This window comes from Rattus norvegicus, chromosome 1, assembly GCF_036323735.1.
Source record: "Rattus norvegicus strain BN/NHsdMcwi chromosome 1, GRCr8, whole genome shotgun sequence".
Taxonomy (NCBI): domain Eukaryota; kingdom Metazoa; phylum Chordata; class Mammalia; order Rodentia; family Muridae; genus Rattus; species Rattus norvegicus.
In genome coordinates this window covers 184,169,055-184,183,922 of record NC_086019.1, presented here as the reverse complement: position 1 = coordinate 184,183,922, position 14,868 = coordinate 184,169,055, and the positions used below count along the sequence as shown (strand labels likewise).

Below are 14,868 nucleotides of genomic sequence, written 5' to 3'. Positions count from 1 at the left end.
GAGAGATGGCTCAGTGGTTAAGAGCATTGACTGCTCTTCCAGAGGTCCTGAGTTCAAATCCCAGCAACCACATGATGGCTCACAACCATCTGTAATGAGATCTGATGCCCTCTTCTGGTGTGTCTGAAGACAGCTACAGTGTAGTTATATATAATAAGTAAATAAATCTTTAAAATTTTTTTCAAAGAATGAAAGTCTAATTTTAAAAGATATTCAATGTTAACAACTTTAGTTGACAAGAATTAGCTTATTTTGTTTATATATGATGGTTCCTGTAACAATGAAAAGAAAAGAAATGGGGAAAACACATTCAACAGAGGAAAAGGCACTCAGAGACAGGACATATTTTGCTTATTTTAAAATGTATTTTATCTTTTGAAGATGAGATGTTTGGAACCCTGGAGGTTACATGCAGAATACCATTCAACCATGAAACTGCCAAAACAGACAAGTAAATTACTCATGACCTTTGTCTAGGCAAGATTTTTGTTTGTTTATTTTCTGATTTTTAAACATAAGACCTTAAAAAATATGGGCAAAAAATAAAACAAGCAATGAGGTTGAGTCAAACTAAACTCTCTTATCCAAGAATGGAGATAACAGAATTACAGGAGAATTATAAAATGGAAAATTCAGGAAAGCATCAGTCAACTTAAACTCACCAGGCTCTCCCAGAACCAATCCCTGTACTGTGCAATGTTACCTAACTCTCATTAAAATATACGGTGCATGACTTCTTTCAGCTTGCAAGTGTTTCACACAACTAATTTTCCTCTTACTGTAGCTCACTGTTGCCTCTGTTCATCTCTGTCTCCCAGGCCAAGTGTTTTCGTCAATAATAATAACAAGGCACAGCAGCATCTTATACAAATCTACACTTCTTCCCTTAAACTGTTGCATGCCATCCTACTGCTGTGTTTTAAAGTTCGACTTTATTCTAACAAATCTCAACACGGTTAGGCAACGTGATACTGCACCGTTTTGAACCTCAAGATTCTCCAGGCGATACAGTTGGTGACCTGGAGGCCAGACATGCGGCAGGGAGATCCTTTGGTTCTCTTCCATGTTCTTTCGTCAGGCAAATGGATGTTAGACAATGTCTGGAAGGTGGTGAGTACTCAAGCACTGTCAGCCATAGCAAGTGTCAGTGGAATGAAAATCACTGAGGGTTTAACCATCATTTCACTGTTTTCATGGTATATTCTAAAGTAACTGGATTCAAAGGTTATTTATTTTTATTGAGATTTTACTTCTCATTTCCTAGTTTAGAGCTGTTCCAGGGAAAACAATCTCTTTTTCTTTCTTTTTTTTTTTTTCGGAGCTGGGGACCGAACCCAGGGCCTTGCTAGGGCCTTGCTCCTGCTAGGCAAGTGCTCTACCACTGAGCTAAATCCCCAACCCCGGGAAAACAATCTCTAAGCTCAATAGTTTTATTTTGCTCTGTCAGAGCCTACCATTTGGTATCTGATTTTAAGGCTCAGAAATCTACCATGAGTTATCCATTCACGGAGTTTCTACTGTCCATCATTATTGTCTTCCAAGTCCTTCCATGTTTAGGTGTACTTCTGATCTCTTCTGAGGTTGACCCTTGTGCCCATGTGACTCAAGACAGGCAGATAGACTAGAGAGTTCTATCTTGTGTTTTATCTGGGAGTCTGTTTCGGGAAGATTCTGTAGCTCCAGATGGATCTTAACTGCCACACACAGCTAAGGTGTGAACACCAACTCTAGCCTCCCTTTTAGTAACTGACTTAGCTGCTAGGTACTGCTAGGGAGACATATCTAGAATTTTATTTCAGAGTTAAGTTTCATTGTTTTACTCTGATTTCTTACTGGGGCTTTGTTTTGGTCCATTGGTGGATGACATTGGTGGATCACACACTAATAAATCACACACTAACTACCTATTCCTGGTGGGTTTTTGTCATCCTTAATCCAAGAACCACCATTTAAGCTGTCCTAGTTATTTTTCACTTTATTGTTTGAGACGGTGTTTCATTTTATGGCTCATGATGGTTTGAAACTCATAATCCTGTTTCATGTCTTATTCTAGGATTGAGGGTCTGTATAACCTTGCAAGGCTATTACTGTAACAAGCAGGGACATCTGCCTCTTTTCAGTGCATCTATGACATAAGTTTTGTCTTCTTAAATGAATCCTATTTGCTAAGCCAGAAAAAAAATAAGGAAAACAACTGATTTCTGACCATTTAGAAATTAATTTAACTGGCCAGCATTCTCTAGATCCATACTTGTGTGTATATTCTTTGGGTAGAATAAAAGATAACTCATTTCCAACATTAGTCTTCAGGGTGGCTGTTGGTATGTAGTAATGGATCAGTTTTGAGATTTCATCAACGTCACAGACAGGTTCCTTCACCATGACTATGTGGCTTCCAACACCTGAGAAAATGCAATTCAAAAAACCAAATTGAATGGTTTTGGACTTTCCATATTTTCATGGCTTTCTATGGTTTGGGTATGTTAGAAGGAAATAGAGCATGTCATAGGTTATTTGACTACAACTCTATAGAGCACAACATTATATAATATAATCATAATTAATGATATAATTATACATAGTTCTATAAGGGATCAATAATGATCTTGATTATAAAACCAGATAGAACAGAGATAGCATTAAAAGCTCCCTGACCCCCATAAGAACAACAATGCTAACCAACCAGAGCTCCCAGGGCCTAAACCACTATACATGGACTGGCTCATGGCTTCAGCTACATATGTAGCAGAGGATGGCCTTGTTGGGCACCAAAGAAAGGAGAAGCCCTTTGGTCCTGCCAAGTTTGGATCCCCAGTGTAGGGGAATGTTGGGGCGGGGAAGGAAGTGGGGAGGGGAACACCCTTATAGAAGAGGAGGAGAAGGAGGGTATAGGGAGGGAATAAATGGATAGGAAACCAGGAAAGGGAAAAACATTTGAAATGTAAATAAAAATATATCCAATAAAATTAAAAAAATCTCCCTGACCTCTCTGTTTACTGATACTGAAATCAGAAAAAATAGGTTAATATTCCTTAAGTACCTAATATTCCAGGTACTTCATGGGTCCATGTTATATGCCAGAAACTACATATATTCAATAAAAGTTCTTTCCTTCAAAGATCTGAGACATTTTCGTGAAATATTCTGCTTACTCTCTGTCATCATCTCTGCAGACACCCCGGACTGCCTCTTCCTTTTTCTCCTCTCACTCTTCTATCCCCTCATTCTCCTCCTGTCTCTTTTCCTCCTTCACTGGTCTTCCTAACACTAGGTGGGGGATAGTTATGGCACTCTGAGATTTGTGCTCCTAGCACTGGCATTATGGTACTTGAGGCTTGGGCTGCAGAACTAAGGGAAATGTCTCTTGATTATCTGGGCCCATCACCTGACAAGTAGGACAAGAGAGGGAGGAAGGAAAGAAGGAAGGAGAGGAGGGAGAAAATAGTACAAGAAAGCAAGTAAGCAGCAAAGTACTGAAGAAATATACAGGGCAGCCATTGGGGATGGAAATCAAAGAGGACGCATCAGAGTCAGAAAGGTGGCGCTTGGACCCTTGCCTAAAGAAAACCCCATCTTCCTTCAGGTCTGTCTAAAGATCTCATATTCTGTTTCCTTCCTAAGACATTTGAAGAGACACAGTGAGCAGAATTCCACCAGAGCTGTACCATGCTACAAGATTACCCCATACTGATTCTACTAACTTTATGATGCGTACACAGAACCCGATGAAGACAAGGCTGTATGCTTCTTTGAGATAAATAGTACATACTTTAGTTTCCACTGTCATTTTAAAAAATAAAAATATAAACTATGCCAATAAATAAGCAAGGGTATAAAATAAGCACAATACTATATAGTATAGAAAATTAGAAGCAGAGACTGGCCTAGATGTAGAAATTACAGGACAAAGGCTATAAAACAATCATGATAAATACATTAATCAAGTTATTAGAAATAGAAAAACAAAGAGTTGAGTCAATCAGAAATTCTGCAGACTGACAATAAAACTATAAATGGAAGCCAGTGGAAACAGCCAGGAAGTATAAACGAAGAAGTTACTGCATAGTCTCGGCAGCAGAGTAGAAAGAGAAAAAGAAAGGCTCAATAGCCCTGAAAAAATGATCACCAAAAGTGATCTAATTAGGAATGCATAACCCCCCCCAAAAAACAATGAAGTGTAAGAAAACAGAGAATACCACAAGTGGGCAATCACCAGTCATCATAAAATAGAAAACAATAGGAAGCTGTAACATATCCTTGCAAAATTACACCCTGAAAATTTTATCAAGGTTCTGTTAAATGAAACTTACACATCCATTGAACACATTCATAATAAATGAGGGTGAGTTCAGCCCATGGCCTTGGTGATATTGGTATATCCTAACAGAACCTTCACCTTGAACATCTGAAGGAAGTGGACAATGGTGAAAGCAGAGCTCCATGGCAGGTGGCCAAGACGACGCAGCTGAGAGGGTGCATGCCTGCAAGAGGACAAGGAGGTGGATGTGCAATCACTACACTTTTGCTTTGAGGTGAGTTTTGCATGGAGATGCAGCAAACAAGAATACCAACAGCTTCCAGTGCCACACTTGAGTTGGCCAGTTAGAAATCAGAGAGGGGAGGTAAGTCAGATTGACAGACCAGACCTAGGGTTCAGACTCCATCTTAAAGAACCTGACCTAAGGTGGAACTCGAGTTAACTAACAAACTGGCACCTAGTACCAGTTCCCAGGTTACTCCCCAACAAGCTGGACTCTAGCACCAGTTTTCAGGTTACCCACAAAACAAATCTGCACCTCCAGAGTACAAGCCTGCCCCTGGCACTTCACTTCCTAACAACCAAAAATCAGGAGGAAAACAGAAGTTAAGCTTATGGTTTGGTTCCCAGCACCAGCCAATTATGTTAAAGGTCATAATGGGCCCCCAATCAAATGTGTGCCAGGCTAGAAGCCCCCTTGTTTGTTTGCTTGCTGGCCTCTATAAATGGTTGCCTGAAATTAGACTTGGGGTTCCACCTTCCCATCTTTTTGTGTCAGGGTTGGCAGGAAGCCCAAGCTCAAGCTTGAATAGAGACCCTACTGTGATTGTATTGAAGCCAAAGCCACTCTTTGATGGTCTTTTGGGGTTCCCGAGCACTTCCTAGCACAAGACTATAGTTACCAGTTGTGCAGATGGTTTTCGTGAAGAGCTCTGCAGTAAAGTAACTGTAAAACCAGAGCTGGAGAGATGTCTCACTATGTAAGAGCACTTTGTATTCTAGTGTGAGAACCTGCGTTTGAGTCCCTAGCACAAACATGAACATCCAGCATGGCATGCAGGCCTATAATGCCAGAGTTGCAGGGTAAAGACCAGAAGATCCTGGGAGATCATTATGTGTTTCTGCTTTAATGAGAGACCCTGTCTCAGGGGAATAAGACAGAGAACAAGAGTGGAAGACACCCAATTTCTTCCTCTGGTCTCTATAGATGGACAACGTGAACATATACACCAACATACATACAAAACTCAATGTTACAAGAAATGCCCACAGAAACCTCATAATAGTGTCTCCTTTAGTGTTTGCTGTGTGACAGGTTATATACACACCAAGAGACACTATGTGATTGGATTTACCTTTTTAAATAAAAATCCCTTTATTGTCTCACAAAAGACCAGAGCTTGCATAGCTAAGCCAGAGTGGTGAATCAGTGATGATCAGTCAGGAAATGTAATGAAGACTCCATGGGACTCATGCTTTGGCCACAGATCTGAAATACACCTGGTGAACGGTGCCTGGGCCCACATTAGTAAAGGTGAAAATCAGGTCCTGATGCACAAAATGCTCCACTTGGATGTTTATATTCTAATATTAATCAGGTCTCGAAAAACTGTTTACACCAGAGGGTCTATACATAGCTTCTGGGAACCTACTCCCAATGAATTCTGATTAGTAAATAAAGATGCCAACAGCCAACAGCTGGAGAGGAGAGACGTAGGCAGGTTTTAGGTTTCCTGGGCTTGGGACTTCTAGGAAGGAGGAAACAGAGAGATGCCATGCCTGAGGAGTGTATAGAATAGAGAAGCAGAGCTGCCATGTAAAGGGGCCAAGTGAATGGGGCCCAGAGGGCTGCTCAATTGGATCAAAAGCAGTGATGATGGAACATAGAAACTAGTAAGTAATAACTTGTAATTATCAGTGGGTAGTAATCCTGCCCTGAGATTTATTAAAATACTAATACTATAGGATGTTGTCAAGGGGCACAAAGCTCTTGAAAAGCATCTCCCCAATAAGTCTACATATGTGATGACATAGCACATGTGTTATAGAAACCAGTCAAAGGATTCTAGATAGCATCAGATAATAAAGTAGCTTGAGATAATGCTTAGTAGCCAGGGGCAAAAAGCAGTAGAAATGGACACGTACCAGGTAAGTAAAGTGAGTGTTCACAGCTCTTCACATTGAAACAAGAGATGCGTGACAAGAACAGAAGTGGGGAACGTCTATAATAACTCAGCAGGTCTCAGACCCGGTGAGAGAGAGACCCAACCGCCTGGTCAGGTGGGCACTCCTGAGGCTGCAGAGCGGAAGAGACCACCAACACTGCTCACCCCTGCCCACATCCCTGGCCCAAGAGGAAACTGTATAAGGCCTCTGGGCTCCCGTGGGGGAGGGCCCAGGAGCGGCAGGACCCCTGCCAGAGACACCGCCGGACCCTGAAGGAAACAGACCGGATAAACAGTTCTCTGCACCCAAATCCCGTGGGAGGGAGAGCTAAACCTTCAGAGAGGCAGACAAGCCTGGGAAACCAGAAGAGACTGCTCCCTGCACACACATCTCAGACGCCAGAGGAAAAAGCCAAAGACCATCTGGAACCCTGGTGCACTGAAGCTCCCGGAAGGGGCGGCACAGGTCTTCCTGGTTGCTGCCGCTGCAGAGAGCCCCTGGACAGCACCCCACGAGCAAACCTGAGCCTCGGGACCACAGGTAAGACCAAATTTTCTGCTGCAAGAAAGCTGCCTGGTGAACTCAAGACACAGGCCCACAGGAACAGCTGAAGACCTGTAGAGAGGAAAAACTACACGCCCGAAAGCAGAACACTCTGTCCCCATAACTGACTGAAAGAGAGGAAAACAGGTCTACAGCACTCCTGACACACAGGCTTATAGGACAGTCTAGCCACTGTCAGAAATAGCAGAACAAAGTAACACTAGAGATAATCTGATGGCGAGAGGCAAGCGCAGGAACCCAAACAACAGAAACCAAGACTACATGGCATCATCGGAGCCCAATTCTCCCACCAAAACAAACATGGAATATCCAAACACACCAGAAAAGCAAGATCTAGTTTCAAAATCATATTTGATCATGATGCTGGAGGACTTCAAGAAAGACCTGAACACACTTAGGGAAGCACAGGAAAACATTAATAAACAAGTAAAAGCCTACAGAGAGGAATCGCAAAAATCCCTGAAAGAATTCCAGGAAAACACAATCAAACAGTTGAAGGAATTAAAAATGGAAATAGAAGCAATCAAGAAAGAACACATGGAAACAACCCTGGATATAGAAAACCAGAAGAAGAGACAAAACCAAAAGAAGAGTAGATACAAGCTTCACCAACAGAATACAAGAGATGGAAGAGAGAATCTCAGGAGCAGAAGATTCCATAGAAATCATTGACTCAACTGTCAAAGATAATGTAAAGCGGAAAAAGCTACTGGTCCAAAACATACAGGAAATCCAGGACTCAATGAGAAGATCAAACCTAAGGATAATAGGTATAGAAGAGAGTGAAGACTCCCAGCTCAAAGGACCAGTAAATATCTTCAACAAAATCATAGAAGAAAACTTCCCTAACCTAAAAAAAGAGATACCCATAGACATACAAGAAGCCTACAGAACTCCAAATAGATTGGACCAGAAAAGAAACACCTCCCGTCACATAATTGTCAAAACACCAAACGCACAAAATAAAGAAAGAATATTAAAAGCAGTAAGGGAAAAAGGTCAAGTAACATATAAAGGGAGACCTATCAGAATCACACCAGACTTCTCGCCAGAAACTATGAAGGCCAGAAGATCCTGGACTGATGTTATACAGACCCTAAGAGAACACAAATGCCAGCCCAGATTACTGTATCCAGCAAAACTCTCAATTAACATTGATGGAGAAACCAAGATATTCCATGACAAAACCAAATTTACACAATATCTTTCTACAAATCCAGCACTACAAAGGATAATAAATGGGAAAGCCCAACATAAGGAGGCAAGCTATACCCTAGAAGAAGCAAGAAACTAATCGTCTTGGCAACAAAACAAAGAGAAGAAAAGCACACAAACATAACCTCACATCCAAATATGAATATAACAGGAAGCAATAATCACTATTCCTTAATATCTCTCAACATCAATGGCCTCAACTCCCCAATAAAAAGACATAGATTAACAAACTGGATACGCAACGAGGACCCTGCATTCTGCTGCCTACAGGAAACACACCTCAGAGACAAAGACAGACACTACCTCAGAGTGAAAGGCTGGAAAACAACTTTCCAAGCAAATGGTCAGAAGAAGCAAGCTGGAGTAGCCATTCTAATATCAAATAAAATCAATTTCCAACTAAAAGTCATCAAAAAAGATAAGGAAGGACACTTCATATTCATCAAAGGAAAAATCAACCAAGATGAACTCTCAATCCTAAATATCTATGCCCCAAATACAAGGGCACCTACATACGTAAAAGAAACCTTACTAAAGCTCAAAACACACATTGCACCTCACACAATAATAGTGGGAGATTTCAACACCCCACTCTCATCAATGGACAGATCATGGAAACAGAAATTAAACAGTGATGTAGACAGACTAAGAGAAGTCATGAGCCAAATGGACTTAACGGATATTTATAGAACATTCTATCCTAAAGCAAAAGGATATACCTTCTTCTCAGCTCCTCATGGTACTTTCTCCAAAATTGACCATATAATTGGTCAAAAAACGGGCCTCAACAGGTACAGAAAGATAGAAATAATCCCATGCGTGCTATCGGACCACCACGGCCTAAAACTGGTCTTCAATAACAATAAGGGAAGAATGCCCACATATACGTGGAAATTGAACAATGCTCTACTCAATGATAACCTGGTCAAGGAAGAAATAAAGAAAGAAATTAAAAACTTTTTAGAATTTAATGAAAATGAAGATACAACATACTCAAACTTATGGGACACAATGAAAGCTGTGCTAAGAGGAAAACTCATAGCGATGAGTGCCTGCAGAAAGAAACAGGAAAGAGCATATGTCAGCAGCTTGACAGCACACCTAAAAGCTCTAGAACAAAAAGAAGCAAATACACCCAGGAGGAGTAGAAGGCAGGAAATAATCAAACTCAGAGCTGAAATCAACCAAGTAGAAACAAAAAGGACCACAGAAAGAATCAACAGAACCAAAAGTTGGTTCTTTGAGAAAATCAACAAGATAGATAAACCCTTAGCCAGACTAACGAGAGGACACAGAGAGTGTGTCCAAATTAACAAACTCAGAAATGAAAAGGGAGACATAACTACAGATTCAGAGGAAATTCAAAAAATCATCAGATCTTACTATAAAAACCTATATTCAACAAAATTTGAAAATCTTCAGGAAATGGACAATTTCCTAGACAGATACCAGGTATCGAAGTTAAATCAGGAACAGATAAACCAGTTAAACAATCCCATAACTCCTAAGGAAATAGAAGCAGTCATTAGAGGTCTCCCAACGAAAAAGAGCCCAGGTCCAGACGGGTTTAGTGCAGAATTCTATCAAACCTTCATAGAAGACCTCATACCAATATTATCCAAACTATTCCACAAAATTGAAACAGATGGAGCACTACCGAATTCCTTCTATGAAGCCACAATTACTCTTATACCTAAACCACACAAAGACACAACAAAGAAAGAGAACTTCAGACCAATTTCCCTTATTAATATCGACGCAAAAATACTCAATAAAATTCTGGCAAACCGAATTCAAGAGCACATCAAAACAATCATCCACCATGATCAAGTAGGCTTCATCCCAGGCATGCAGGGATGGTTTAATATACGGAAAACCATCAACGTGATCCATTATATAAACAAACTGAAAGAACAGAACCACATGATCATTTCATTAGATGCTGAGAAAGCATTTGACAAAATTCAACACCCCTTCATGATAAAAGTCCTGGAAAGAATAGGAATTCAAGGCCCATACCTAAACATAGTAAAAGCCATATACAGCAAACCAGTTGCTAACATTAAACTAAATGGAGAGAAACTTGAAGCAATCCCACTAAAATCAGGGACTAGACAAGGCTGCCCACTCTCTCCCTACTTATTCAATATAGTTCTTGAAGTTCTAGCCAGAGCAATCAGACAACAAAAGGAGATCAAAGGGATACAGATCGGAAAAGAAGAGGTCAAAATATCACTATTTGCAGATGACATGATAGTATATTTAAGTGATCCCAAAAGTTCCACCAGAGAACTACTAAAGCTGATAAACAACTTCAGCAAAGTGGCTGGGTATAAAATTAACTCAAATAAATCAGTTGCCTTCCTCTATACAAAAGAGAAACAAGCCGAGAAAGAAATTAGGGAAACGACACCCTTCATAATAGACCCAAATAATATAAAGTACCTCGGTGTGACTTTAACCAAGCAAGTAAAAGATCTGTACAATAAGAACTTCAAGACACTGAGGAAAGAAATTGAAGAAGACCTCAGAAGATGGAAAGATCTCCCATGCTCATGGATTGGCAGGATTAATATGGTAAAAATGGCCATTTTACCAAAAGCAATCTACAGATTCAATGCAATCCCCATCAAAATACCAATCCAATTCTTCAAAGAGTTAGACAGAACAATTTGCAAATTCATCTGGAATAACAAAAAACCCAGGATAGCTAAAGCTATCCTCAACAATAAAAGGACTTCAGGGGGAATCACTATCCCTGAACTCAAGCAGTATTACAGAGCAATAGTGATAAAAACTGCATGGTATTGGTACAGAGACAGACAGATAGACCAATGGAATAGAATTGAAGACCCAGAAATGAACCCACACACCTATGGTCACTTGATTTTTGACAAAGGAGCCAAAACCATCCAATGGAAAAAAGATAGCATTTTCAGCAAATGGTGCTGGTTCAACTGGAGGGCAACATGTAGAAGAATGCAGATCGATCCATCCTTATCACCCTGTACAAAGCTTAAGTCCAAGTGGATCAAGGACCTCCACATCAAACCAGACACACTCAAACTAATAGAAGAAAAACTAGGGAAGCATCTGGAACACATGGGCACTGGAAAAAATTTCCTGAACAAAACACCAATGGCTTATGCTCTAAGATCAAGAATCGACAAATGGGATCTCATAAAACTGCAAAGCTTCTGTAAGGCAAAGGACACTGTGGTTAGGACAAATCGGCAACCAACAGATTGGGAAAAGATCTTTACCAATCCTACAACAGATAGAGGCCTTATATCCAAAATATACAAAGAACTCAAGAAGTTAGACCGCAGGGAAACAAATAACCCTATTAAAAAATGGGGTTCAGAGCTAAACAAAGAATTCACAGCTGAGGAATGCCGAATGGCTGAGAAACACCTAAAGAAATGTTCAACATCTTTAGTCATAAGGGAAATGCAAATCAAAACAACCCTGAGATTTCACCTCACACCAGTGCGATTGGCTAAGATCAAAAACTCAGGTGACAGCAGATGCTGGCGAGGATGTGGAGAAAGAGGAACACTCCTCCATTGTTGGTGGGATTGCAGACTGGTAAAACCATTCTGGAAATCAGTCTGGAGGTTCCTCAGAAAATTGGACATTGAACTGCCTGAGGATCCAGCTATACCTCTCTTGGGCATATACCCAAAAGATGCCTCAACATATAAAAGAGACACATGCTCCACTATGTTCATCGCAGCCTTATTTATAATAGCCAGAAAATGGAAAGAACCCAGATGCCCTTCAACAGAGGAATGGATACAGAAAATGTGGTACATCTACACAATGGAATATTACTCAGCTATCAAAAACAACGAGTTTATGAAATTCGTAGGCAAATGGTTGGAACGGGAAAATATCATCCTGAGTAAGCTAACCCAATCACAGAAAGACATACATGGTATGCACTCATTGATAAGTGGCTATTAGCCCAAATGCTTGAATTACCCTAGATCCCTAGAACAAACGAAACTCAAGACGGATGATCAAAATGTGAATGCTTCACTCCTTCTTTAAATGAGGAAAAAGAATACCCTTGGCAGGGAAGGGAGAGGCAAAGATTAAAACAGAGACTGAAGGAACACCCATTCAGAGCCTGCCCCACATGTGGCCCATACATATACAGCCACCCAATTAGACAAGATGGATGAAGCAAAGAAGTGCAGACCGACAGGAGCCGGATGTAGATCGCTCCTGAGAGACACAGCCAGAATACAGCAAATATAGAGGCGAATGCCAGCAGCAAACCACTGAACTGAGAATAGGTCCCCTATTGAAGGAATCAGAGAAAGAACTGGAAGAGCTTGAAGGGGCTCGAGACCCCAAAAGTACAACAATGCCAAGCAACCAGAGCTTCCAGGGACTAAGCCACTACCTAAAGACTATACATGGACTGACCCTGGACTCTGACCCCATAGGTAGCAATGAATATCCTAGTAAGAGCACCAGTGGAAGGGGAAGCCCTGGGTCCTGCTAAGACTGAACCCCCAGTGAACTAGTCTATGGGGGGAGGGCGGCAATGGAGGGAGGGTTGGGAGGGGAACACCCATAAGGAAGGGGAGGGGGGAGGGGGATGTTTGCCCGGAAACCGGGAAAGGGAATAACACTCGAAATGTATATAAGAAATACTCAAGTTAATAAAAAAAAAAAGAATATAAAAAAAAAATAACTCAGCAGAATGCAGACTCTTCTGCGATCACAGGACTTGTCCAGTATGAGTCAATACAGATGCCAAGAGAGACAAACTATCTTCTCAGATAAAAATAGATTGAAGTTATAAATCAGTAAACAGAGAAAGGCTGGGCAGTTCAGAATCATGTGATTAGGCCACATGTGCTTTAAAGAGCCAATGAGTTACACCAAAAACCACCAGGGAAATTAGAAAGGAATCTATCCCCCTTTTACCTCTACTTCTAGATCTCTGAATATAGCCAATATCTCACTGATGGATAATGGCACTAGATAACAATTGCCTAGAAATCATGTTAGAGAACAGATAATATGATACAACAAACACAGAGCATAGAGGTGGGAAATAATTTTGAAGAAAATTGAAACAACTACTCAAAGGACTTCCAGCTGAACGTTAGTTGAACACAGCATAGTAAACCATTCAAGTTTTGACAATACATTCAAAACCAATGGGAATTATGAGAGTATTACTTAGGCAACAACATCCTAAGAATAGTGAAAGGAAATGGACCATATAGTCTTTTCAGGAAGACAGAGGATCCGCAGCATCGCAAGGTTCCCTGGACCATGATAGCAATGCGATCACCCAGCATATCAGCTTCATCCATGTAGTGGGTGGTCAGCAGGATGGTACGATTCTGTTTATAAGTTTGAACGACATCCCAGGTGCTTCTCCTTGAGGCTGGGTCCATGCCAGATGTTGGCTCATCAAGTATCACCACCTAGAGATAGAACAATTCTATAACCGAGTAAACATGCACTGATCGCACAGGGGGGTGGGGTCCCACCAGTACTAGGCTTGCTTTTCTTTTTAAACGAAATGTATGACTGAGCAAAGATAGTAAGTTTAATAAAAGACTAGGACTTCTGTACTAAAGCCAAACCCATGGTCATTTTATACCAATGAGGGTGACAATGTGAATTCCACCAAAGGGAGCTGCTTTCAAAGTGTTAAATCTGTGTCAGCTTTTAGATTAGTATCACTTGGGTTTTTAAACCAGATGTATCATGGAGTTATCTGTTATTGGCTTTTGCCCTTTACCTTGGAGCCCCCTATCAGGGCTATTATGATGGCGAGTTTGCGCTTCATGCCTCCACTCAATGACTTTGAAAATGCATCACGCTTTTCTGTCAGGTTAAAAGCTGACAGCATATTGTTAGTTTCCTCAAGACACATATTTTGAGGCACTCCTTTTACCTAGAAGAAGGAGACAAGAGTTTGCATGGCACTTCCAACAGTCTTAGGAATTTCTGTCAAAAATCATGTTCTGGTTTTGAGAATTGCATATGTGTATATCATGGATTTCAATCATACCAATCTCCCACTCCTCTTCCAACTCCTCTCAGCACTTGCTACCATGCCTGCCTTCCAACCTCAACCTGGCTTTCATAGGCCACTGGGTCCAGTCTGTCTGCAGATGCATGTGGGGCCACTCCCTGGAGCATGAGTCCCCTAACAGTAGCTACTTTGCCTATGTCAAAAGCAGTCAGCTTCTAAAACTCCTCATCTGGAGGTGGGGCTTTATGAGACCCCCCAGTCTATCCTGGACTGTTGACTGACTCAATCTCATGAAGGACTCTGCAGGCAACCATAGCTGTTGTGGGCTGTCCCAAAGGTCATGTTTCACTTCACTCCTGACCTCTGATTCTTACAAATATCTCACAGCAGCTATTGTAAGACCCCCCGAGGTGGTCTTAGCTCAGGTGCGCAACCCACAGAACACAGCTTGATGAAAGATCAATGCAATGGCAAGAGGTTTATTGATCCACACGTGTGGGGTTGCTCAGCCTCACAGAGAGAGTCAACCCTGAACTTATGTTGTTAGGACAAAACAGCAACCAACAGATTGGGAAAAGATCTTTACCAATCCTACAACTGATAGAGGGCTTATATCCAAAATATACAAAGAACTCAAGAAGTTAGACTGCAGGGAGAC

The 14,868-nt window shown here is 41.1% G+C and overlaps 1 protein-coding gene across 4 annotated transcripts in view; it reads right to left on the bottom strand.

Moving 5' to 3' along the window:
* Abca15 (ATP-binding cassette, subfamily A (ABC1), member 15) overlaps positions 1 to 14,868 on the bottom strand; it is a 106,865-nt gene that overhangs the window by 40,959 nt on the left and 51,038 nt on the right. For all 4 annotated transcript variants that reach the window (NM_001106293.2, XM_017588989.3, XM_039107026.2 and 1 more), the window contains 3 exons: positions 13,974 to 14,129; positions 13,443 to 13,653; positions 2,252 to 2,402 (listed from right to left, as the gene is read on the bottom strand). In NM_001106293.2, the coding sequence (NP_001099763.2) occupies positions 2,252 to 2,402; positions 13,443 to 13,653; positions 13,974 to 14,129 (518 nt within the window). The remainder of the gene's footprint in view (positions 1 to 2,251; positions 2,403 to 13,442; positions 13,654 to 13,973; positions 14,130 to 14,868) is intronic.